Here is a 24,872-nt window from a genome sequence, read left to right on the forward strand (position 1 = left end):
TCTCACATCAGTGCCTGGTAAAATTATGGAGAAGATGATCCTTGAAGTTATTGAAGCACACCTGGGGGACAATGCAGTCATTGGTCCCAGCCAACGTGGGTTCATGAGGGGTAGGTCCTGCCTAACAAATTTGATTTCCTTTTATGATAAGATCACCCATCGAGTCGATCAAGGGAAACCAGCTGATGTGATCTTTTTGGACTTCAGCAAAGCTTTTGACACGGTTTCCCATAGGATCTTACTAGACAAAATGTCCAGCATACAACTAAACAAAACCATCATACGACGGGTGAGCAATTGGCTGATGGGCAGGGCTCAAAGGGTTGTGGTAAATGGGGCCACATCTGGCTGGCGGATGGTCACTAGTGGGGTCCCTCAAGGCTCCATTTTAAGGCCAGTCCTCTTCAATGTTTTTATAAATGATTTGGATGTAGGACTAGAAGGTGTTTTGAGCAAATTTGCCGACGACACCAAACTTGGAGGAGTTGTGGACTCGGATGAGGGTGGAAAGGCCTTGCAGGGAGATCTGGACAGATTGGAGAGGTGGGCGATCACCAACCACATGAAGTTTAACAAAAGCAAGTGCCGGGTCCTGCACCTGGGACGGAGCAACCCTGGCTATCAGTACAGACAGGGCGACGAGATGCTGGAGAGCAGCCCTGCAGAGAGGGATCTGGGGGTTATGGTTGATTATAAGTTGAATATGAGCCAGCAGTGTGCCCTGGCAGCCAGGAGGGCCAGCCGTATCCTGGGGTGCATCAAGCACAGCATTGCTAGTCGGTCGAGGGAAGTGATTGTCCCGCTCTACTCTGCGCTGGTGCGGCCTCACCTCGAGTACTGTGTGCAGTTCTGGGCACCGCAGTAGAAAAAGGACATTGAACTGTTGGAGAGTGTACAGAGGAGGGCGACAAAGACAGTGAAGGGCCTAGAGGGGAAGACATATGAGGAGCGGCTGAGGTCACTTGGCCTGTTCAGCCTGGAGAAGAGGAGGCTGAGGGGGGACCTCATTGCAGTCTACAACTTCCTCGCGCGGGGGAATGGAGAGGCAGGTGACCTGTTCTCCTTAATCACCAGTGATAGGACCCGCGGGAACGGTGTCAAGCTAAGGCAGGGGAGGGTCAGGCTGGACATCAGGAAAAGGTTCTTCACCAAGAGGATGGTCGCACACTGGAACAGGCTCCCCAGGGAAGCAGTCACTGCACCAAGCCTGTCTGAATTTAAGAAGCGATTGGACTGTGCACTTAGTCACATAGTCTAAAATTTTGGGTAGACCTGTGTGGAGCCAGGAGTTGGACTTGATGATCCTTATGAGTCCCTTCCAACTCGGGATATTCTATGATTCTATGATTCTATGATTAGAGTGCTTTCTGAGCAATTCAAACAGAAAAATCAATTCAAAAAAGAAAATCTTGCATGCACTATCCATACATGAAAATGCAGCAAAATCATTATCAAACCACAAGAGTAGTCACCTGAGTCTGCAGCTCTACTAATTTTGTGAAATACAGTAATGAAAGGAGGTTAGATATGCATGATGGAAAACAACAATACCCTCTGTAGTTCATGCTTATTAAATACAAGTCACCCTGTTGATGTCTCACTCCTTAGTACCTGTTCCATAGGTTCCCTGTAATTCCTCCATGCAGTTTTTGCCTCTTTGACTTTTGCCTGTCCTTATAAGGTTTCATGTTCTGGGAGCACAGGGACAGAAGTATATTCAGGTTTGCTAAGGATTTTCAAACAGGCTCTAACATGCTGTAATGCTTTGTTAGCATTGGAAACAGATGAAAGACATAGCTGGCTTGCAAAAGAAAGTAGTGAAAAAATCCACATTTTAATGGGAAGAAGTCTGTGTACACATGGTGAAGGTTTGGCAACACTTCAGGCTTCTCAGAAGGAGAAAACATTTGAAAAAGAACATTTATAAAAAGTACACTCTCTAATCTAGATTTTTTTATTTATTATTCTATCGCTTCCCATTCTGTCACTTCACACTTGCAGGCTAATTTTTCTGCCTGTTTGATTCCTGTACATTTTGGCACTTCAGGTGCCAGAATTTGTTACCACAGGAAACGTGACACCTGAAATTCCAATTCATGATCATGGCCCTGGTCCAATGAGGCATACATCCTGTAGCAAATCATACTCTCAGCAGTAGCAGTAAGCAAGAGAGGAGATTCTCTGGTAATTTCAGACAAACCAGAAAATAGACTAAAAGAAAGAACTCACCTCAGAAGCATAAGTAAATTAGCTGTACTTGAGACTTCTGCTTCTCCAAATGACATTAGAATAGTAAATAAAAGAGACACCTTTTCAAGGTTACTTATCTCCTGTAACATGGAGATAGCTCATCTTCAGAAATCTTAAGAGGCTGTAGAAAATAACACTGTTGGTTCAAAGAACCTTATTCTGTACTGAAAATGAAATTTACATCTGGTTTCAACTGAGGTAAAGTGATCTTGCTCAAGTTTTTCAGAAACAGCCATCTAGATATGGGAATTCCCAGTTTACAAGTAAATGATCCAAAACCATTAGCTTTGGACAGCTTCAGAAAATTCAACAGGTCTGACACAGCTCACCAGAAGAATCTGATTTACCTTACAAAGTATTCCACTCATTTACCTTACAAAGTATTCCACTCATTTATTGGAAAAACTGAGCAAAAACCATATTTTTGTTAGAGAAGATTTCACAGGACAGGAAAGCTTATCACCCTCCCCCTTGCACTTAATATTCTACGTACTTTATTCTATTTTTCTTTTAATTTGTAAACACATTGTATAAAATAGGGACTGTTAATTGGATGCAGGACAAGCCACTTCAGTGGTAAAACACAAATGGGATCCCAGCTTTACACATGTGGAAGATTCAAAAGGACTGTAATGCTCGTTTACTTTCCATTAGTAAATTTCTCATTCCTCTGTTGTGACAGCAAGAAGAGCAGTCCAGAATGCCAGCTGGGGTTCGTCAGCACAGGATCCTCCCCTTGCAAAACTGAGAAGCACAGTGACTGTGCTGCTACAGCAGAAACCGTAAGGAGTCATGAAAACAGTGTGAAAGGCAAAAGGGAAAAAACAGACGTCCAAGAATCTCCAGGGAACTTCGCTGTTTCTTTTCTGTTTGCACTGATACTTTGATTATGCCACTGAAGCTTTGCTTTCTCCCTGGCAAAATGAAGAAATACACTTGCCTACCACATGGGAAAATTGTGAGCATTAATTTGCACCTGCTACTGCTTGTAAGCATGAGCATATCTAACAAAAATGTTAGTGATATACTTAAGACAAGCATCTGCAGCCAAGTCTGAGATTATCTTTTCTGTTCCTTTCTGTCACTTGACAGATATATTTAATCAGGAAATAATATACTACCTCCCCTGATAGCACTCCAACCACTTTCTCCCTGCTAGAAGTCTTTTTTCACTGATCTGTTCCACCTCGAGTGCACACCAACCACAACTGAGTACTTCTGTCCCTTCTTAAAAGTTCCCTTGACTCTGATGATGTTGGATGCAGAATGACAAGAAGTGCACTATCCAAAGATTGGTAAGTGAACTGAATTTGGGAAAGTCAAGAAGAAAAGTGAAGGCTGAGACTGGCCTACAAAAGGCTTGCCTTTATCTCTCTCAAAGCATCTTCTTTAAGTACTCTTTATACATGTACGATAGCTTGGCCGTGGTAGTTCCTGCAGTTGCTAGTACCAGGGCCCGCAGCCTTGTTAAGAGCCTTACTTGTCTTGGAGGCAGTTCAGGAGTCCAGGAAAGTTAATAATAATGTGGCATACTGAATGTGACAATTAAAAACAATGTGACATACAGAAGAAACAGGACTTGGCAATCCTAAAGACAACCCACTGACAAAGCTTGTCAAGTCAGGAGCAAAAATCTTCATGGGACAGGTTCTCCAGTGACTCCAGTGATAATCTGGAGCAAAGGCAAAATGGTTCACTGGAACATTTCAAGACATCTCAAGGAATCCAGTGTAAGAAATAGCCATAGTGAACCTGTCCCATGTTCCTACTCTCATCACTTAGAATAAATCCCTAATTTGAACTTTTTGTAATTTTCAGCTGAAGCTGAAGGGAAAAGAGGTTGTCTGGATCAGTGATTACTTTGCCATTCTGGTCTAGCATTTTGCTCCCTGCCTGGTAGCAAGGACCACACCACAGAACTCCTGCTACGCCAGCATTGCAGAGGGAGTCCATGCTCAGCACGAGCACACAACATAAAAGTACACCTGCCTCTGCGCAAGCTTCTGCACTGACAGCAGTGACTGCAGAGCCGCCGCTGCAATGCCACTGCATTACACTGGAGACTGGCCACTGGTGAGAGAAACAGGGAAGGGTGAGAGCAGGGACAGAAGTGCTGAGGAAGTGCTGCTGTACTAGTAGCCTGGGCTGTACCCCCACGGAAAGTCCCTGCACAGAAGCACCCACCCCAAGAGGTGACTGTAGGCAGTACCACAGGGAAGACACAAAATTAAATGGGTATTACACAATCTAGTGACAGAGGTGTGCTGGTAACTTGAGACACTGCAGAGTATCCACGGTGAGCAACGGAATCTATTTCATATGTTTACGCATATTACCGAAATTGCACACATTTGCCAAATGCATACTTGAGGAGTTCTGTTCTCTGCAAAGTTTGCATTCAGCCAGGATGCCAGCACCTTGATGTTTAGAGTGGGCTCAGGAGCTGGCAGAGAGAAGCTGGCAAAAGCTGCCAGGGATCTGAGGACAATCAGAACACTGTGTGCTTTTTCAACACTACCTCTCTGGTCCCAGCAGGACACCAGCACTAGCAGCAGAGAAAAAATTGTTATAAAAAAGGTGCCTGTATCACCTAGAAGATGTGCCAATCTCTACTTTTTTGTTGTTGTTTGTTTTTGCAGTAAGGAGGAGGGACAGAGAATCTACTCCCACATGGTATTTCTGCTTCTGATGACAACAGTACCATGATCCATTCCCTGTAGTAGACCTGCGGGCAATAAATAACACGTTCACAAGCTTTTCACACCTGTGCAAAGGAATATGGATTCAGACCCACAATCCTTAAGAGCTCCCCACATTGCAGCACTGGGAGCTCTGCCCTACACTGTACTGTCACAGAGAAAGGTCACATCTATGCTCTATTTCCCAGAGCGCAAAAAAGTTTGGTAGCAGCATGAGTGTTTTTCCAATGTAAGCAGCTCACTCAGCTGGATGGTGGTAAGGCAACTCTGAGGGAAAGGCAAAAACAATGCAAGAATACTACCAGTTTTGGAGGTTTGTTGCCAGGAGATGGGAACAGTACCACCTGGAATGCTATCAGTTGTCAGCTCCTGACCCATTGTGCTCTATTACTATAAATAATGTTATTTTTTTTATTTTAGATGGAGAGTGTGAACCACAAAATTAATATTCATTCAATCTTCCATATCTTTTTTTCATGTCTCCAAAACAATTTTTATGAATTTTTAAGGGGGAAGATGCTTCTTATAAAACTCCTGGGTAGGTAGAACCTAGAATTGCAGCTTCAAGTTTTGTTGCTGCCATTTGTAAGAAGAGTTGTGGATATTAAAACCATATACAGAGGTGTATAACAGCACACAGAGTGAAAAAAAGGCAAAGAGAACACAGACTACGTATCCATCCAGTCAGCATCCTATCTGAAACTCAGGTACAGTGTGCTTATGGATCATGATCTATCTTATCTGCATACACATGCATGCCCATAGCTTCTGACTTCAGCAGAAGTGATGATCTCTTCCTTTTCACTGCTTCAGCTGCCATATGCTTACCTCACCACCTAGCAAACCTGCTCTGGGCACAGGCAACAGGTGACTTAAGCCATCCCTTGGTTTCTTGTCACCAGGCTGCCTGAGCTCATCTGGACCATTTCAGCACAGAGCTGTGTGAGGAAGCTTCCTGTCGCTGTGGTTTAATCTGCCAGCTGAGAAGCAGAGCTCACCTTTACCCCCCATGACAAATAATGTTTGCATCAAAGTTCAGCTTTGAAATGTTGAGTGTTTCACATGCAGTCATAACACATAGAGAGCGCAAGGACATTCTGCCCACCACTCAGGTCTTACAGACTGTGGAGCCCAAATGCCTGACCAGCATTACACAAGCAGCGATGCAATCACGTGCTGTTCATCAGTAAAGTACAGTCTGCTGCATGTGACTCTGTCGGGCAAATCAACCACCCATTTTACACAGTATTAAAGCTTTGGAGTGACATAATTTTCTCTCTTGGTACAGGAAAATTAATTAGGTTTTAGTAGAAATAAATAGGGCATACTCAGGCCTAACAAAGCAAAATAACAGCAGGAGAAATTTATAGCAATTAAATACCATTTAAGCCGTATTTTATAACTCTTCAGAATGTATGCCAGTCTGCAGGCCTTTTGCTGGGTGAAAGTCAGGGTAGTCCTTAACATCTGGAAATGTGGGGATGCTAGGAACATTGAGAAGCTGCTGCAGACCGAAAGAACAAAACACGGCTTAAACACGATTCATCATTTTAACAGCTGCACAAACTACACAATTGTGAAGTCGATCTTTCTACATTTGAAAGTTCATTGCTAGACTCTGTCAGTGAATTAACTGTTATCTGACAAAAACTTGAAGTTAGGGGTAGTTTGCAAGGGAAAGCATGTCTATAAGCTGTTGCTGGTAGTGAAGCACATTTATTTCTAGTGTTCTTATTATCACACGGTATAAAAGGCTGCAGAGTCTGTACAGCACATCAGAGTGCCAGTCCAAACCGTTTGTATATCTCCTTATTCTTTCGGCAGCAATGAGAGTTTATTCACTACATACAGATCAACCAAAAGCCCAAAGCCATCCACCACCTTCAGTTTAATAACAGAATATTTAGACACTGCTGAAAATTGACCTAAGTTTTTCACATGAGCACTACGTTTTCCACATGAGCACTACTAAGCTGAATGCCCTTTCCTGAAATTCACGTCCCCCCTGCACATGCTCTCACACTCACTGCACACCAGCAGCGTGGCCCAAAGCACCGCCTGGCTGTCAGGGCAGGGGGGCATAGCAGCAGGCACTGGACATTCCTGGGGGAATGTCCTTGACCAAACAGGCAGACTGCCTTTTTGCACTCCTGGGATGTACACCAACGAGCAATGAGAAGAAAGAGGGGACTGGGTGGGCTAGGACTGGGTGAAACATGTCGAGAGGTAAGTACAAACATGAAGGGTGGAGATGCTGTGTGGCATCACCAAGCCTGTTGTGCTGCACTATGCAGCAGATGCAGGGAGCAGATGCAGCTTCTCTTCTGCGGCTGCAGCAGAGGGGATTCTGTCAGTCAGAGTGAGAGGGAAGGCCAGCCCTTTCTTGCTAACATTAATGCTTAGTCACAGCCCTCAGGTATTATTATTTAAATTTGCAGATGATCATATTTCTCCTCTTTCCTCCTTACATCACTGTGTGCACCAGTTACCAATGGCACAGGACATTATGGTAGGTAAGGAACCAAAACTTATACAACAAACAAGAGCCCCAAGACCTCAATTCCGACCTAAACACTACTGCGATTCACAAAAAACACCTGAGTCCAGGCAGTTGAACAAGACATACCTGCACTAAGCTACAGCAGAGCCGAGTGTGCTGTTCTGTAGTACTTATTTGGGAATTCTGAGAGGTACCAAAGAAAAGGGGAAAAATGACCACAGAATCCCCCCCGGAGGCAGATGATCTCACTAACTAGTTCATTACCACCACCAAGACTGATAATAAGACCACACAAATCAATACAACAAGCTGTGCTTCACAAGCGGAAACAATTTGTGTCTATGGTTCTAGCTAGTGTTAGAGATAAAGACACTTCAAGAAGTCTGCCTTGCAATGAAAACCTTTCTTTAGGTTTTTATCTAATTTACAAAGCAGTTTCTTATTAGCAGGAGGGATAAAAAGACTTTTCAGATATAATAATGAGACAGGCAATTTTTCTAATGTTATCTTGGAATTCATTTGAACAAAGGAAGTCAGATGAAAATAAAATAAAAACGAACGCTGGGCTTGGTAAAAGGACCTATGGCCAGCTCAAAAATTAGAAATATTTACACCTTTACATATCTCAAGATATTCACGTAATGCAAAAATTTTCAATCAGTTTTTCAGTCTTTTACAGCATCTGAAGCCAAAAACATTGTGTATGAATTATATACACACCTGATGTTCCGCAGAAAAGAAAGGGAGAAATGCTTCTCTGAAAGAGCAAATTCAGTTGCCTAGTTATTTTTTGCCTTTTTGCCTAGTTATATTCCCTGTAATTTTAATTTCAAATGAAAATAAACTATTCCATCAACAAGTTCAGCTTTATAAAGCTATTAGATTTTATTGACTTTTCCTAAAAATATTATGGAATCTTCACGAAGATTGCACTGGCTGTGCAGGCTCATTTACAACTCCTGAATTTTAAAACAAGTTAGGAGGATACAAAAGTGGAATTGCTTACATTTCCCACTCAATACACAAGTGTGAAGATTTATTACATACTCTTTCTGAACTACTTTCTGAGACAATCCATTGTTACTTCTCCCCCTGCCCTCAGTGTCTGGAATTCCTCTGTAAGTTCACTATCCACAATAAAAATTATGTGCCCACTGCACCGGCCCATGCACAAAAACAGGCAAGTTAGATGCCCATGTGCACAGGAACATGCAGGTAGACTACTTTCAAAGGTAGACTACTTTCAGAGAATAAGTAAGTCTAAAAAATAGTGAAGTCTCCATAAAACATAAAGGGAAGACCACGTCTGCTGAAATTCCATCCTTCCTAAGTTACACCATAGGCATGTCCCATCACAGAGATGGGCAATTACCTTTTAAACTGCACTATGAAATAAAACCATAGCTGTATGAAGGGAGTAATATTCACAGTTTAGAGTGCAGAAATGGATGCACGGGAATATACTTAGTAGTAACAGCCCGCCTGATCCTCTCAGCAGGTACATGCAGGTGAAGAGTCAACCTAACAGCATCCTTTTAGAAAAATGGCTGCATACATTTAACAAGTATGGTTACAGAGCCATGGTCTAGACCATTCTCATCGCACTTAGAGAGACCATGGCTGTCTCTGACAGGTGAGGGAAGCCAGCCCCAGTGGCCCACTGCCACAGAAGCTGCCTGCCTACACAACCACAGCCATCTCACTAATGCCTGTTTTCTCTGGACTGGATCTATTTTGCAGAACATACCTGACATCAGCCATGCTACACAGTCCTTGCCACATGCACAGAGGCTTTCCGGCTGCTGTAGAACAACTGGGGCCTAGTACCTTCCCCCTGCAAAATACCCATATCATCTTCTTCTGTTTTTCTGAAAACATTTATATCATGTTGCCTCGTGCTGATCTGTGGTTTTGTTTCGTTTTTCCAGCTTCTATCCAAGAGGCACCACATTTCAACAAAAGGTATTAATGTACTTTGCAGAATGAGGTGTAAGGAAAATAAAAAATAAAGCTTTTAAATTTGTAGTATTTCTCTTCCATTTGAAATAAGCTAATGGAAAACTTTTTTAAGGATAATTGCCTTACACTGCAGGTGAAAATAACACTTCCTCTTCCCTCCTTCCTTGTTGTTATTTTCCATGCTCTCAAGTCTTAAAATTTGTCTTGAATTTTGAGATTTAAATATCTCACAGTCTTCATGGAATATTAAAGCATATATGATCCTTTACGTCAATCTGCTAATTAAATTCAGTAGAGCAAATTTAGTATATTCAATACTAAATCTACTGTAAATTATTCTGTGGTGGTGTAAAAGCAAACACATGGCAACAAATACAGAGCAGGTGAGATTTTCAAATGTCTAAATTCGAACCTCACAAACACAATTAAAAATACAGCATTAGCCTCTTTATGTAATTAGTTAATTAGCCTGATTAGCTGATGTACCCACATATTCAGATTTAGTGTTCATCGTGTAATTACTACAGTAATGTGTTCATTACATGCATATTGCTTTATCTTTTGGCGGTAGGGAGGATAAGCTGGGCTCTGTATTCTTTCACAGCCTTCAGATCAGTAGTGGGTTGTGAAAGAAGAAACGCAGAGACAGACAGAATGCTTTATTCTGCATTAAGATGCTTAGCACTTAAAATAATTCCTGAGAAATCTGAATCTTTTATACTGTCATTGCTTTAAAACACTGTGTTTGAATTAGTTTCCAAAGGCAACATACAAGCAGAAATCATGGACAGAAGTGGTTGGTTTGAAATACATAAACATACTATGCTAGACTTCAGACATCTTAATACAACTTCAAATCTGGAGAAGATCCCAGGTTAGCCAGGACAAAAAGGTCAGTGACAGGCAGAAATTCCTGGCATTCATCACAGTACCACCTGCAGCTTATGGAGTCACTGAGAACACAGATTTTTCACTGTCACCTTCTTATGATGGTGCCTGACATTTATGTAGCTTAAAAATCTATTTTAAACTAATTTATTCTCAGAGAAAGGAAGCAAACAAGGAAGGCCTGTACTGCAACTGATGCTGCCTCCCCACAGACAGCTTCAGACACCATTTCCGCGTGCATGTGTATCTCTTTAATACATACATAATATACAACTTTCTTCCATTGAGGTATCTCATTGACTGAGTGTGGCCTATGCCTAGTTATTTAATCTACCTGTGGTCAGATTTCAGCACATATGCACTTTTCCCTACACAACGTCAGTACAAGGGTCATTTAATTAGCCGTGATCCCAGTTTCCACAAATCTTGGAGCTAGAATGTTTGCAAATCACAAATTTTCTTAATGGGCAGGCAGCAAACCTTGTTTCTTAGCAAACGATAGCTTCCAGAAATGACCTTTTACCACAAAGACAGGTAGAAAAATTCCCACTGACCTTATTGCCATAGGATCAAGCAAAGCAGAAGTGATGCAAAATGCTGCAGTCTGCTTACCAGTAATCTCATTTTTGTCAGTCTTACCAAGGTCAAGATTTTCCTCATAAGCCTCTGATCATCCAAATACTTCTTCCATGATTTCTTGAGTCTCTTATGTTAACAAGAAATGACTGGAGTTGATAACATCATACTAGACAGATTTCAGAAATACTGGCACAAAATGAAACACCAATGTTAGGTATTTTTAAAGATAAACTTTTACAGAAACTTTAACCTTTTAATGGTTTTGCACTTCATTAGTATTTAACTGCTGTTGTTTGAAACAATACAAAACAATCAATATTTAACAACTATAATGTGATAGTCTACAGTTAAATCCATTATTCCCTTGGTTTTAAGCACCATTTTAATTGATTTATAAGAATACATAAAAGCTTTGCGTACTCTAGGGAGTCTTTTGCAAAAGAACCTCCTCCATGGCAAGGAGTACCCTGGCTCCAGCAGGACTTCATATGCAATGGCAATCCGAACACTGCTACTTCTAAACCTGCACAGGTTTTCACTATGCAAAGCCACGTTACCTACCTACACCTGGACTCCCAATACAGTCAGCAAAGGTGGAACTCAACCAGCTTAGCACTTCTCTGTTGCTAGATGTGATACGGCAAGGACAACTGAGACTTGAAAATGGCTGCTGGAATTTAAAAAGCATAGCAGCATGCTGAATTACACCTACTGTTGCACGCATGGAAGATGGGAAAGAAGGAATGAGAGAACATACAGCTACATTTTAACTATGAATTTCCTAAATATAAATAGAGCATTTTGGTCCTGTAAGTTAAATACAAACGTGGAAGGTCAGGAATTGTGTACACAAATTGCAGCATTAGCAAGCACCATAACAGCATGCCACCCCTGTTTCCTAGGTGATTCACCCTTTATACTTAGCTCTACAGGATAAAGACACTGCAGCATTCAAATAAAGAAAATCTGCTCTTTCTCCTTAAAAATAAAAAACTATCTGCATCTTAAGCTTCTATATTGCCAATAAATATTTAGTGTTAAATTTGTAGTATACCTTTTCATCACGTCACATACAGGCATTGCAAGATGTACAAATATAGGTGAGGTGTTAAATTATATAGAATTTGGAAGTCTCTAGGCAGAAGTAAACATGCAAGTATTTCTCTCTTTAGCTAATGGCGATGCAGAACTGAGGATTTTAGTGGTGAAAAAGTATCTAGAACTGAATCTAGGGTGTATGGAGACAGAGAAATCACACTGGTTTTGCAATATCTCATCTTTCATACTTTATTTATGCAGAATATGTCACTCACTTTGAAGTTGCGTAGTCTGGTGGACAGTAAATAAGTCATGTTGTGAATATGCATGAAACTGTGAATAACATTTTCTGTGTCCTAGTTCCTAGGCTTCTGCGTGAAATGATAGCCAGAATAAACCCAGAATAAACCATTTCTGTATCTTCTCCTTAAAGTGTGCCTAAGCTGTGACGGCATCCACAGATCAGTTGTGTTCCACCATCTAGTTATGATCCTACTAACTCATATGCTAGCCACCCTATGCCTACGTAAGCATCAACAGATGGTAGAAGAGAACTATGAAAAGGTAATATTCTTTAAATATACACTTAGCAACATTTTTCAAAAGCCAAAAGAACTCCACACGCTAGTAACAGTGAGAAAATAAGCTTCATATATGCAATCACAGAATCCCGGAACAGCTGAGGTTGGAAGCCACCTCTGAAGGGCATCTGGTCCAACACCCCTGCTCAAGCAGGGACACCTAGAGCTGTTTGCTCAAGACTATGTCCAGACAGCAACTCTGACAAATTAGGCAGATCAAAAAAAAAAAAAAAAAAAAAAAAAAGGGGTATATATACTGGTGATACTGTCTCAAGACTTAGTATCCACTTCTTATTCTTCAAGCCTCATGTTCATTGCCTCATTGATGATATGTGGGCCATGATCATTTGAATCCCTTCTGTGTTAGGGCTTTCTAAAGAGCCATATGGCTCTAGCAGTGGTGGGGAAACAGCCTGGAAAAGGCTGCCTTCCAGCACCACAGAAATGTTTAGTAAGGCAACGGGTATTGCCAATACCGGCATGCTTCTGAAAGTGGAGAGTATGTAGGAGTGTCATGGTTTTGCCTGGAATAGAGTTAATTTTCTTCACAGAGGCTCAGATGTTGCTGTGGTTTAGATTTTTGATGAAAATAGTGGTGGTATCACACCACTGTTTAGTTGCTGCAGAGCAGTGCTCACACAGAGCCAAGGCCTTTCCAGCTCCTCGTGCTGCCCTGCCAGCGAGGAGCCTGGGGGTGCTCCAGGAGCTGGGGGGGGACACAGCCAGGACAAGTGGCCCAGATGGACTACAGGGATGTCCCACACCATGTGGTGTCATGCTCAGCAATAACAGCGGGGGTAAGGAAGACGGAAGGGGAGGGAAGGCTGTTCAGAGTAATGGCATTTGTCGTCCCAAGAAGCCATTTGTGTGCTGAGCCCTGCTTTCCTGGAAGTGGCTGCACGCCTGCCTGCTGTGGGAAGTGGCGAACTGGTTTGGCTTTGCTTGTGCACGGCTTTTGCTTCGCCTGGTGAATTGTCCTCAACCCACAAGTTCTCGCACTTTCACCTCTCCAATTCTCTCCCCCATCCCAACTGGGGAGAGTGAGTGGGCGGCTATGTGGGGCTGAACTGCCCGCCGGGGCTAAACCACAACAAAACCACCAACAACAGCAATTCTTTTTAAAGACACCAGAAATGCGCAGGCCAACACTACCTTCTTTCTAAGGAAAGAAAGTTTAGCCCCAGCTATACACCGTCTCCTGCTCTTCACCAAGAACATGAGGCAGTGTCTAGTGGTGGAGCTGTGAGAAAAACGATTACAGACACAACCTCCTGACCGTTTCCAGTCACCAGGTACCACACAAGAATGTGTCCGTGCATCAGTTCTGCCATCAGCCACCCTGACTCAGTATTTGTATGGTTCCAGCACCAGCACGACTGGAGTCCTTTGCTAAGATAACCCAGCAGTGCACGACACTCTCACAGCTGCTAACCTATTTTAGTCAGCAGAAAGTGGGGGAACGAGAAGACTTTGCTGCTGTGCAGTTTCCATCTCAGCTTCAAGCTCATCTTACCACGGCACAGCCAGTCTGAGGGATAATGGTACTTTAAGTTACCGAGGAAACTGAAGAAAGAATTACTGTGCTTAATGCAAAACAGCATGTAATTTGCTCTTGTAAGAGACATTGTCCTTATCTTTTGGAGTAGCTGGTAAGTTTCTACTTCTTTTTTTGCCATATAACATTGCTTTGTGAAGTTGGTATTTTTCCAGTTCACTCTTCCCTTAACATATGAAGTTGCTAATGTCAAACAGAGAAAAATGAACATTTAGAATTGTAAATTAGTATTTCCTTATGTTGTGAAATTATCAGTGAAAAAAAAAAAATAAAGAAAAAAGGACATTTTCAAAGGCTTATTATGCCCTGAATATTTTATCAAAAATTTTACATTCACCTTTACATTTGAAACTGGAAAAATAAATCAAATCAAAAGAATTAAAGGTTCCAATTTTGCTGTTCTGACACAAGAAAAATTCCTATTTAAAACCAGAGAAATGTTACCTCTAAAATACTGCAGGATTGGGAACAGATGCACTACTCATAAAAGCCAACAGAGCTAGTCATGTCTTGAAATGAACTTGGCAATGTTTCTGTGTCACTGATTTTTGAGTAAGAGCAATAGCTCCCTTTTTCTCCACTTTTATCTTTCTTGCATATTTGGGCTGTAAGTCTGCCTGGGTAAAGTCGAGACTATTTGTATGCAGAGTATACATCATCAGTCTGGTTCAATCTATCAAGACCAGAGGTTTGACACTTGCTAGGCACTACTGCTGAGGAGATCTGCCTTCATTTTGACATTTTGCAAAATTAAGTGAAAATTATCCTTGGGCATTTTGATAGTGGAAAAGTCTAAAACCTCTCACATTCCTCATTTATGCAAGCTTTATAGCTTCCTGCAAACTGCACATAAAAGCATTAAAACTGAAGTTATTACAACACTGGGCATCTCATATATGACAGTCAAGGAGATGACTGATCCAAGCTCTGTTTAAACAGCTCAGATGATAACATACGAGGATCTCTTGCTCTTTCTTGAGAACTCTGCTATGTAATAGATTCTGATGATTCAGATGGCCTTTGTAAAGATGGTGGAGAACACAAAAGATCAGCATGTTAAACAATTGAGGAAGTATTTTTATAGTTTAGGGCATGTGAATGGTAATCACAAATGGTAACTCTGCCTGTATGCTATAGAGTAACCTCATAGATGCAGAGTATTTCATAGTTTGACAGTTAATGTCAATTGACCAAAAATACTTTTGGCAGGACTTCACTAGTTTCAGGATGACTTGAGAAATGTTTTCTCCATGCCTAGATAGCTATTCTGTTCAAAACCATACAGAACAAGTGACTCCGTAACTGCCCTCTGGGAACCTCTTTCACCGAAGAGACTAAAACATAGGTTTCTGACATAGCACAGCCTTACCTGTTCTCTGACAAAAGTTATGCTGGCCCAGTTAACATTTGGATGCAAGGAAAGTGGAGAAGGAACTCACACAACATGGATCATACAGTTCACAGGAGAAATCTGAGTGGACAGTATATACTTAGGTAGGCTACTCTCAACTTTTACATAAAAAATTCCTCTGCTATCTCAGAACTGTCTCCAGTGCCATGCATGTTAGCAGATTTTCTGTAATCTCAAACAGACGTACAGACTAAGAAATCATCCTTTTCCTAACCTGATGAATTTGTTTCGTCAGACTTGTTTCATACAAATTCCAGGTGTGTTGTGTTTTTAGCAAATGTTGTGGAAAATATCTTGCCCTGGAGGTCAATGACAAGTTAGTTTGCCAACCCCATTTCTGTCAGGATAGTATTGAGAACATTGTCAGCAGCTAATATGTGTTCATTACAAGGTAAGGTAAGAAGCGAAGAAGATAGATAGCACTATAAATGCAGAATGTGTGAATCCCTCCATACGTTCAAATCATAAAACAACAGCCTTGGTTTGCTCTGCTCTGGCATCACTGAAACTTCTTTTAGATGATTCCTGCCGTAGAAAGTGTCAGAAAGAGCTACAGAAACTACATGCACAAGAGAAAAAAATTTTTTGCACAGCAAAAATACAAAGGAAAATTATTTGTGACCTGTAAACCTAATTATGTAACATTTCTTAATTTAATAACCCATTAAAAGCAATTTGTCTATAGCTCTTGAAAAGGGAAATGATCAATCCTGCTTACTCAGGCAAAGGCATTCTGGTACTCATTACTGAGCTAACTGCTACTAACACACAGTAAATCCTCCCTTCTTTTGTATGTAAGCACAAGTTATAATCTATATATTTCTATTGCACTGTAATGAGTTGTTTGAATCATTTCATGGTGGCCTGCTGCACGTAATAGAAGGTTTTACTGCATCAGCTTTCCCAAAGGATAATGCAAGTGCCAATTATTCACAGCAGAATGATCATTTTCCTTTAGATTTGTCAAGTCTTTCCGATGTAGAAAATGGTCAGAGTTTTCAGACAGGCTTTGCTACTTTGATGAGAGTTTAGACAAATGCAGCAATGCAGCGTGCAGGGTTGCTGGATTTTAGCCCAGGTGGTATGTGTAAAACCTTTCAAGAACCGAGTAGCTACTCTGCTGGTGACTGGACATCCTGCTCTCATGCTTAACCTTCAGTTCTACATGCCTCATTACCTCAGGGAAATACTTTGATCAACAGAGGCAACAAAACTTGCTGATATTATGGAAACTGGCAAAGCTGCAAAATTTGTGATTAGCATTATACCAATTCCACCACAGTGACAGATTTCATTAGTCCCTCTGAGCAGCAGTTGTCTAAACCCAGATCTTCAAAAGTTTGAATTTTGTTCCTCAAAAGACCTGTGACTTGTGCTGATGTCATTTTTGGAGCTAAGATTTGGGTTCTCCAAGTCAAGCAGGTTTTGCTACAGTGAGTGTAACTGTGCTTAAATTCTGCCAAAATCTGTGCTTCCAGTTTTGTGCCATAATGGTCAGCATATGTTCTTTTTCTACACCTCTAATGGTGTTTATGGACTACAGCCCTGTTCTTAGGACTACTGAAATTTCTGTAGTGTAAGACTAGTTTCCACTAAACAGTGGAAGCAACTGTATTTATAATACAGATATGGTAAAGTCCTTGTTTTGTACATCCTACCAGACTGTATGCACTAGGCAATCTCTGGCCAAAATAGGATAACTTGCTGTTATTTTTCTATTTTAAAACGATCCATAAAGAGATAAAGGGTAACTTTTTTGCTGTGTTGGTCATTACTAAATTAACTTTTAATTGCTTTCTGCTACAAAGCAATTACAAAAAGCTACAAAGCAATTATAAAAGTCATTTTTGGAGCTAAGATTTGGGTTCTCCAAGTCAAGCGGGTTTTGCTACAGTGAGCGTAACTGTGCTTAAATTCTGCTGAAATCTGTGCTTCCAGTTTTGTGCCATAATGGTCAGCACATGTTCTTTTTCTACACCTCTAATGGTGTTTATGGACTACAGCCCTGTTCTTAGGACTACTGAAATCAAATTCTGCTGAAATCTGTGCTTCCAGTTCTGTGCCATAATGGTCATCATAAACACATAAAGGGTAACTTTTTCCCTGTGTTGGTCATTACTAAATTAACTTTTAATTGCTTTCTGCTACAAAGCAATTGGCTAGTTTCACTGATTTGAATATAAGGTATTTCCTGAGAGGTGAGCAGCTGTTGCATGCAAGTAATGCCAAAACATCTAATTTCTTGTCTTCAGCCTCATTAAACTGACTTCCGCACTAGGCCAATTTCAGTAGCAATGCTAGTGGCACAGGTTTCCTAAATTAGCTCAGCTCAAATTAAATATTTAGAGAAGAAAAGCTTTTAAGGCAGCAGGGCATCATTAGGCCACAACTGGCGTGCACAGGTACTGAAGTGTCACCTCAAAATGCGTGCAGAAAAAGCAATCTGCTGGCTGCACGGGGGATAATCACCAGGCATCATAGGTTAATATAAGGATTCAGGAACACAGTGCAACAACTTGCATTGATTTATAAACTATGAATATGTATCTCTTAAAAAATCAAAGGGATGCCAGAATTCTAAATTAAGTAAATTTAAAGGAAAAGAAGACAAAAGCAAAACTTACACTTTTTTAAAGCTGCACTCTCCAACAGTGATATCTACTGAAAATACTGGGAGATAAGACAGGTCCCTCAAATCACTGAAGAGTGAAATTTTGTTTTTCTCAAAAGAGCAGTAACTGTTCGAAGAAATGGTTAATTCATACCAAGTAAGTTCACTAACTCAAGTAAATACACTTATCCAGGCAAAGCAATGGATGTATGCTTTACTGTGAAAATCTGTGCGTCACTGATTTCACATGCAGAAAATGCTTCTGTGTTAGACCTAAATTAGAATTCCACAGAGAGGAAACAGTGTTCATCATATAGAGGTTTGTACAATGCCTTTAATAACCATTGCCATTCTAACCATAAGAAATTGGCATAGATATAGGTTCATTGCAACATCTCAGAAGTAAAATTTCTCTTCATTCAAAATTTGTTTTATTTTTCATTGCAATTTCATCCTTAAAATTTTCTCAGAAAAGAAATATACTACCAAAATATCAGCAGAAACGTTTGAAACCACAATCCGCATTAAAACCTAATTGCTTGTTTGTTTGTTTTCTGCTTTTGTTTGTTCTGCTTTCTTTTGCAAGCACTCCCAATGGCAGCTTAAAAGCAGAAAATTCTGAAGTGTGCTATCAGCCACTTACCACCCTGACGTGGATTTCTGCCCACTGTTTGGACTTTGAGGGGCATTCTCTGAGGTGTCATACCTCAGCCTTAGACAGTCTAGCTCTCACTTCCCACACAACTAGCATTTATTACTAGCTTGTCCAATTTATTATCGGTTCTGCCACCGCTGTTTTAGTTTTATTAAGAAGACGTCAGATGAGCCACAAGTCACAAGAGAGATATTACACAATGCCATGAACAAAAATAACAAGATGCAAGGAGAAAGAAAACAAGGAAAAAAGGCTCCATCTCTTTGTTGGTAACTTTTGAAGCATCTTGGTATAGCCCCAGCCCTGATACAAAATGGATCCTGACACGGTTTTTGTACACTAATTTCCCCACTGTTGAAAGTAATTGCTGCCCAACCTCTTCATATTCCAACTAGCAGGCACAGGGTACTTTTAAAAAGCGTCTGAGTAAAACGGAAAATGCAAGATAGCAGGTAGTATAAGAGTATTTGATGTGCAGTCCTGTTCATGCCTAAAAAATTCAGCCATAGGCAGTTCCCTGTTCTGGCCAGACTGTACCGCCAACCTACAGTAAAATAATAATCCATCATCCAGTGACTGCTGAACTCCATTATTCCATGAGTTTCTCCCGCAGCTTTGTTATTGTCCATAGTGCTTTTTTCAGCCATTGGACATCCTTCCATGTCCCTTCTTCAAATCCCAGCATGTTCACCTCTCTGTACTTCAGATGCTTCTCTCCCAGCCCTCTCACAGGTTTCCCTCCCTTAAGTATCTGTATAAAAAGAACTATCTGACTGCAATCAGAAATCTACTGAAATATTTTACTAAATACACCTTTCATGAACAATCTGTGTGTGGCAGAAGTAACATTAAAGAAAGAGAAATTACAAACACTGAAGCTCAACAGGAAACAAATACAAGTTCCTGGACATAAAAGATGCAACCTGCTAGTCTGATGAGATGTGAGGAAAAGGATGCCCTGAAAGCCTCAGATCATTTGGCTGCACAGTTTGATCATATTTAGACATGATTTGCGTCACAAGTTGCATCACAGTTGCAGCCACACATGAGATAGCGCTTTTTACCAAATCAGAGCACAAAAGTGAGAGAGCTTTCAGAGAAAAGGAAGAATAAAATAACATCCAAACATATGTAATACAAATTATGTCTGAAACTCTTATATGTACAAGAGACAACAAAAACATATTGTAATCAGCAACCTCAGCTAACAATATTAGGTCGCTACAATTGCTTTGCCTTGAACTTATAATGTGCACATTGAGGAAATTCAGGAAAGCTACTGTAGCATGACAATGAAAAATCTGAGTACCTATTTCTAGTCTCAGGCAGTCACCTGTGCTGCATTGCTTTTCACACATCATTCCACCTGCCTGTACATTAGTTTCTCCTCAAAAGGGAAATAATACTACTCTCCTTTGTAAAGCATATGTATATATATATAGTGCATGTCTTCTTTAATCCAAGGATTCCTATTTACACATCGAGATTAAAAATATTCTATGTATATTCAGAATTTTTCGTAACTTAAATACTTAATGAGAAAAAAAAAAAGTTTCCAGTGGAATCTTTCTCTCCTTTAGTCACTTCCTCTCTTCTTCACAAAGGCACCATTACCAGGAAACATTGTATTATGGACAGTTCCTCAAATCCATGTTGGTTAAACTCTAAATCACATAATGTGTGCAGTCTGTAACTGTAATCACATAATGTGTGCAGCCTGTAACTGATGTTGTCATTTTAGCCAATTACTATCTACAGGGATATCTCTTAAATGTTCTTTGATATTGAAGGTGATGATACTGAAGACCGATTTTCTCAGGGGTTTCTACCATTATGTTAGACTCTGTATTGCTATTTTTAGAAACACATCATACTATGCTATTGTCTGCTGGAGATATTAGAGACTTTTTAAAAGTTACTATGTTTGTCTGAAGGTATTTCAGGATGAACCATGCCCCAGTTTCATTCTTCAAGATGCTGTATTTGTACTTGAGCTAAGCTAATGTTTCACTTGGAAAAAAAATATAAAATGCATCTCTGAAGGCAGCTGAGCTTCACCTACATCAGCTATATGAGCAGTGGTAGAGCTATGACTCAGTGAATGCTATCTTTGAGCTGTGTTTCATAACCAGGACACAGCTCTCTGCTCATTACAGATGGTATTGTGTTTTTTTCATTTTTTTTTCCCTCTTGGACATGACACTGATTTACTGCAAGTTCATCATGCTGCTAACATATAACACTACTAAACTGAAAGGTTTTTTAGAACTTTCAAGGCCTATGTAAAGACTTTTCATAGATCAGCTGCAGAACAAAATTTAAACCAGCAACAGTTGCTTAAATTTTACCCTGTAGCATCTGTAATAAGACAACTAAAGAGCATCTGCAGACTTTGTGCACAAAAAGACTTCTCCCTGGATTCAGCTTTTTCAGAATTGAGGTGTTTGTATGCCAGTTTCATTTCAGTGTTTAATTTCATATCCTGTTTTACCCTATAAAGGAAAATGTGATTGATTTCAAGCTTACTGTTGTTTACTGAGACGACACACTTGTACCATGAAATCATTATTCAGGGTCAGCAACCTTTTTTTAGTAAAGGACCCAGAATGGTTGAAATACATTAGCTGGTGGTCATAATCTGGTGTTACCACCCACATGACATTTTAAACAAAGACTTCCCATACTTGGATTAATATCCGCATTGCCCTTGACGTAGCAGAGATGTCATGATCTAAAAGTCCACAGGATTAGAGATTTCCAGTCATTGTAACTAACAGTTGAGCTGCCAGATATCATTAAGCTTTTCCCACATAGGAGCCTGTGGTGGTTTTACTCAGCTGCGCAGCCAAGTTCCACCATAACCACTCTCTCGCTCCAACTTCTCAAAGGGAAAGGGGAAGAAAATACGATGAAAGGGGTTCAAGGGTTGAGATGGGGACAGGGTGATCACTCAATAATTATTCTCACGGGCAACAGACTCAGCATAAGGGAAATTAATGTAATTCATTACCTATTACTAACAAGGTAGAGCAGTGAGAAACTAAAAGCAAACTAACAATACCTTCATCCATCTACCCTATTCTATGTCTCTTCCCCGAGTGGCGCGGGGTAAATGGGGAATGGGGGCTGCAGTCAGTCCCTAACGCTTCATCTCCGCCGCTCCCTCATGGTCACTCCGTGCCCCTGCTCCCCGTGGGGTCCCTCCCACGGGATGCCGTCCTTCCCGAACTGAGCCTGCGGGGGCTGCCCACAGGCAGCAGCTCTTCAAGACCTGCTCCCACATGGGTCCATCCTTCAGGAACAGACTGTTCCAGCACAGGTCCCCCATGGTCAGCAGCTCGTACCAGACCTCCTGCTCCAGCGGGGGCTCCTCCACGGGCTGCAGCGTGGAGATCTGCTCCGTGTGGGACCCGTGGGCTGCAGGGGGACAGCCTGCTCCACCAGGGGCCTCTCCACAGGCCGCAGGGGAACTGCTGCTGCGTGCCTGGAGCACCTCCTGCCCTCCTGCTGCACTGACCTTGGGGGCTGCAGGGCTGGTTCTCACTCCTCTCTCCCAGCTGCTGTTGAGCAGCAGGTTATTTTTCCATTCCTTCAATCTGCTCTCCCAGAGGCCCAACCAGCATCTCTCACAGGCTTGGCTCTGGCCAGTGACAGGTCCTTTTTGGAGCTGTCTGGAGCTGGCTCTGGTCTGACATGGGGCAGCTGCTGGGCTCTGCTCACAGAGGCCACCCCTGCAGCCCCTCCACTACCGAAACCTTGTCACATAAACACAATACAAAGCCTTAAAGAGAGAGAGAGGCAGACAGACAGAGACAAAGAGAAGAGCATAAAGTTATCTTGAAGGTGCACGAGGTACAAAGCAACCAAGGAGCTGAAGAGGATCACGAAGTCACACGGGTCAGAATGAAACAAAGCATATATTCCTTTGTACAAGATTTATTGCTATTTCCTCCCTTTCCCCTTTCTTCTGCGCTACGGATTATAATTGCACTTTAGGCTCGCTCTTGGAGAAAACTAACAGTTCTGAAAAGCTCCCTGTAACACTCTCTCTTTTCAGACGATATAAAACTTTGCTAAGTATTGTCTTTTGTGGTTCTGTACACAATATCACAAGTTAGACTCAAGGACAGTTTTACAATACTTCTGAAAACTGTAATGTCATTTTACAAATCTCAAACTGACAGTAAGGTTGCCAATAGTGTTTCAAAGGTTAAAATTTCCAGGTTAAAATTTTACTTTTTCTGGCTTCTCAGATGAAAGACAACCATTGAAAAACACACAGAACAGAATAACTTCAAAGACAATAAAAACAATATTCACAGGTGCAGGAAAAAAAAAAAAGGGAAAAGGAAACCACCTAGTATCAAACTAATGAATGATTAAATTGAAACTGTGTAAACAGAGAACTGAAGAGAAATTGCTAGAAGCAAGAATAAAACTAGCTGAACACTTGAGTACAAGGAATGGCAATGCAAGCAAAGATTTTTCAGCTACACAAATCTAAAATGGAAAAGGATACTGAAAACAGCATTGTACACTTGGAGCTGCCTGGCTCATACTCACCAGCATGAGAAATGCCACAACAGATGGTGTGCACACAAGGGAGGAGGGAACCATGGGGAGTTAAATGTGAAAGCCAGCAACAGGTGGTTTTCAGGTAGGAAGGGAATACAAGCAAAGCTTCTAACAGATGAAGAGAATATGCAGAATTATCCTTACCCTGTGGTCTACAGTTCAGCTAATCTGGACAGGAGGGAGAAGTTCTATTACTTTTATTTGAAAAACACTGGAACAATTTCTTCTTGGGGTGGATTTTTTCTCTCACTACAAACTGGACATCTGTATCCCACTTAAAGTTCAATATAGAGCTGAATACAGAGCTTTGCAACAGGCATCAAAATGTCTCAAGTACAGAGAAAGGATTGTTTTGAATTTGGCTAGCTCGAACAAAGCACTAGCTCTAACCTGACTGCCTGTATTCCCTGAGCTTTGCAGCACCAAGGACGTGACCCAGTCACACCTGCCATCTAAACGACGTGTTGCTTGCTCATCCTTTCAGAAGGACCTTTGTGACTAATAATGGTGACGCAGCCCTCGCAAAGCTTTGCGAGGGTCTTCTGCAGAGCTGAGTCCTCCACATCCTCCAGACTCCGGTTTTCATTTTGTGACTGAAGTTTCCAGGCAGACACAAGCTGAATTAAAATAACTGTGTTAAATAGAAATGAAGTAAAAAAAGGAGGTATTGCTACAAATGCAACAAAGTATTTTTGTAAAAAGAGTAGCAAACATTTGTTTCTTAACTTGGACCTAAAAGGAGTAAACACTCTTATAAAATGGCTTTATAATGGCTATATCCATGGCTTTAACTGAAATTTTTCTATCTTTGATTCCCTCTCTATGATAACCACCTAAATAAAGTTTCAAGTAATTATTTTTTCTCTGTCTCACACAGACATTTATTATTATTATTATTATTATTATTATTATTATTATTTATCTGAGCAGTAGCTAAAACTACTGAACAAGGATTACATTGCAAGCAGATATTCACTATTATGAGTGGATCCAATTTTTGTTCTTGCTTTAAATTAGTCTCTCTGTGTACTGGCTGGCTATGTAACAGTAAGAAAACGTGTGATTATAACAGTCTCTTTTTCTGCAGTAATAACGGTAGCAGATGTGTGAAGAGAAATTAGCACACTGTTTTGTATAATTGCAGAAGCATTAAATTCAAATATAAGATTAGGTAAGACATTTCTCCTGTGAATATGAAATGAAATTTATAGCAACATTTGAAATCTGAAACTGTACAATTTATTTATTTTTTATATACCATCAATTTAGCCCTTCTGCACTAGCCAAAATGTTTGCTATGTATATTTTTAGGGTTGAAGAGGTCTTTGTGGCAACAACAACAACAAAATGTCTAAAATTCTGCAAGATCTTGAGCTGTAAAAGCAATTCAACATCTGCAGTCTCACCTTCATCCAAGCATGTGACAATGATCTCAGCAACACATTCTACCTGGTTTTGTTTCACAGACCTCCTGCAAGATTTGCAAGTAATTTTGTTCATATTTTTTATTCTCACATGCAATGGATAGGGAGACTTTAGCTCAGAGAAATAGCTACATTTCCTCCCAAATG

At 40.8% G+C, this 24,872-nt stretch overlaps 1 protein-coding gene across 2 annotated transcripts in view; it reads right to left on the reverse strand.

The window, feature by feature from the left end:
* Positions 1-24,872, reverse strand: part of SH3GL2 (SH3 domain containing GRB2 like 2, endophilin A1) — a 97,678-nt gene that overhangs the window by 24,420 nt on the left and 48,386 nt on the right. Inside the window, exon 1 of one of the 2 annotated variants that reach the window (XM_066988140.1) lies at positions 23,290-23,358. The exons of the other annotated variant lie outside the window; for it this stretch is intronic. Within the exon in view, the coding sequence (XP_066844241.1) occupies positions 23,290-23,343 (54 nt within the window). The 5' untranslated portion in view covers positions 23,344-23,358. Of the gene's footprint in view, positions 1-23,289; positions 23,359-24,872 lie in introns of those variants that run through there. 2 annotated transcript variants of the gene reach the window in all.

This window comes from Anser cygnoides, chromosome Z (assembly GCF_040182565.1).
Source record: "Anser cygnoides isolate HZ-2024a breed goose chromosome Z, Taihu_goose_T2T_genome, whole genome shotgun sequence".
NCBI classification, from domain to species: domain Eukaryota; kingdom Metazoa; phylum Chordata; class Aves; order Anseriformes; family Anatidae; genus Anser; species Anser cygnoides.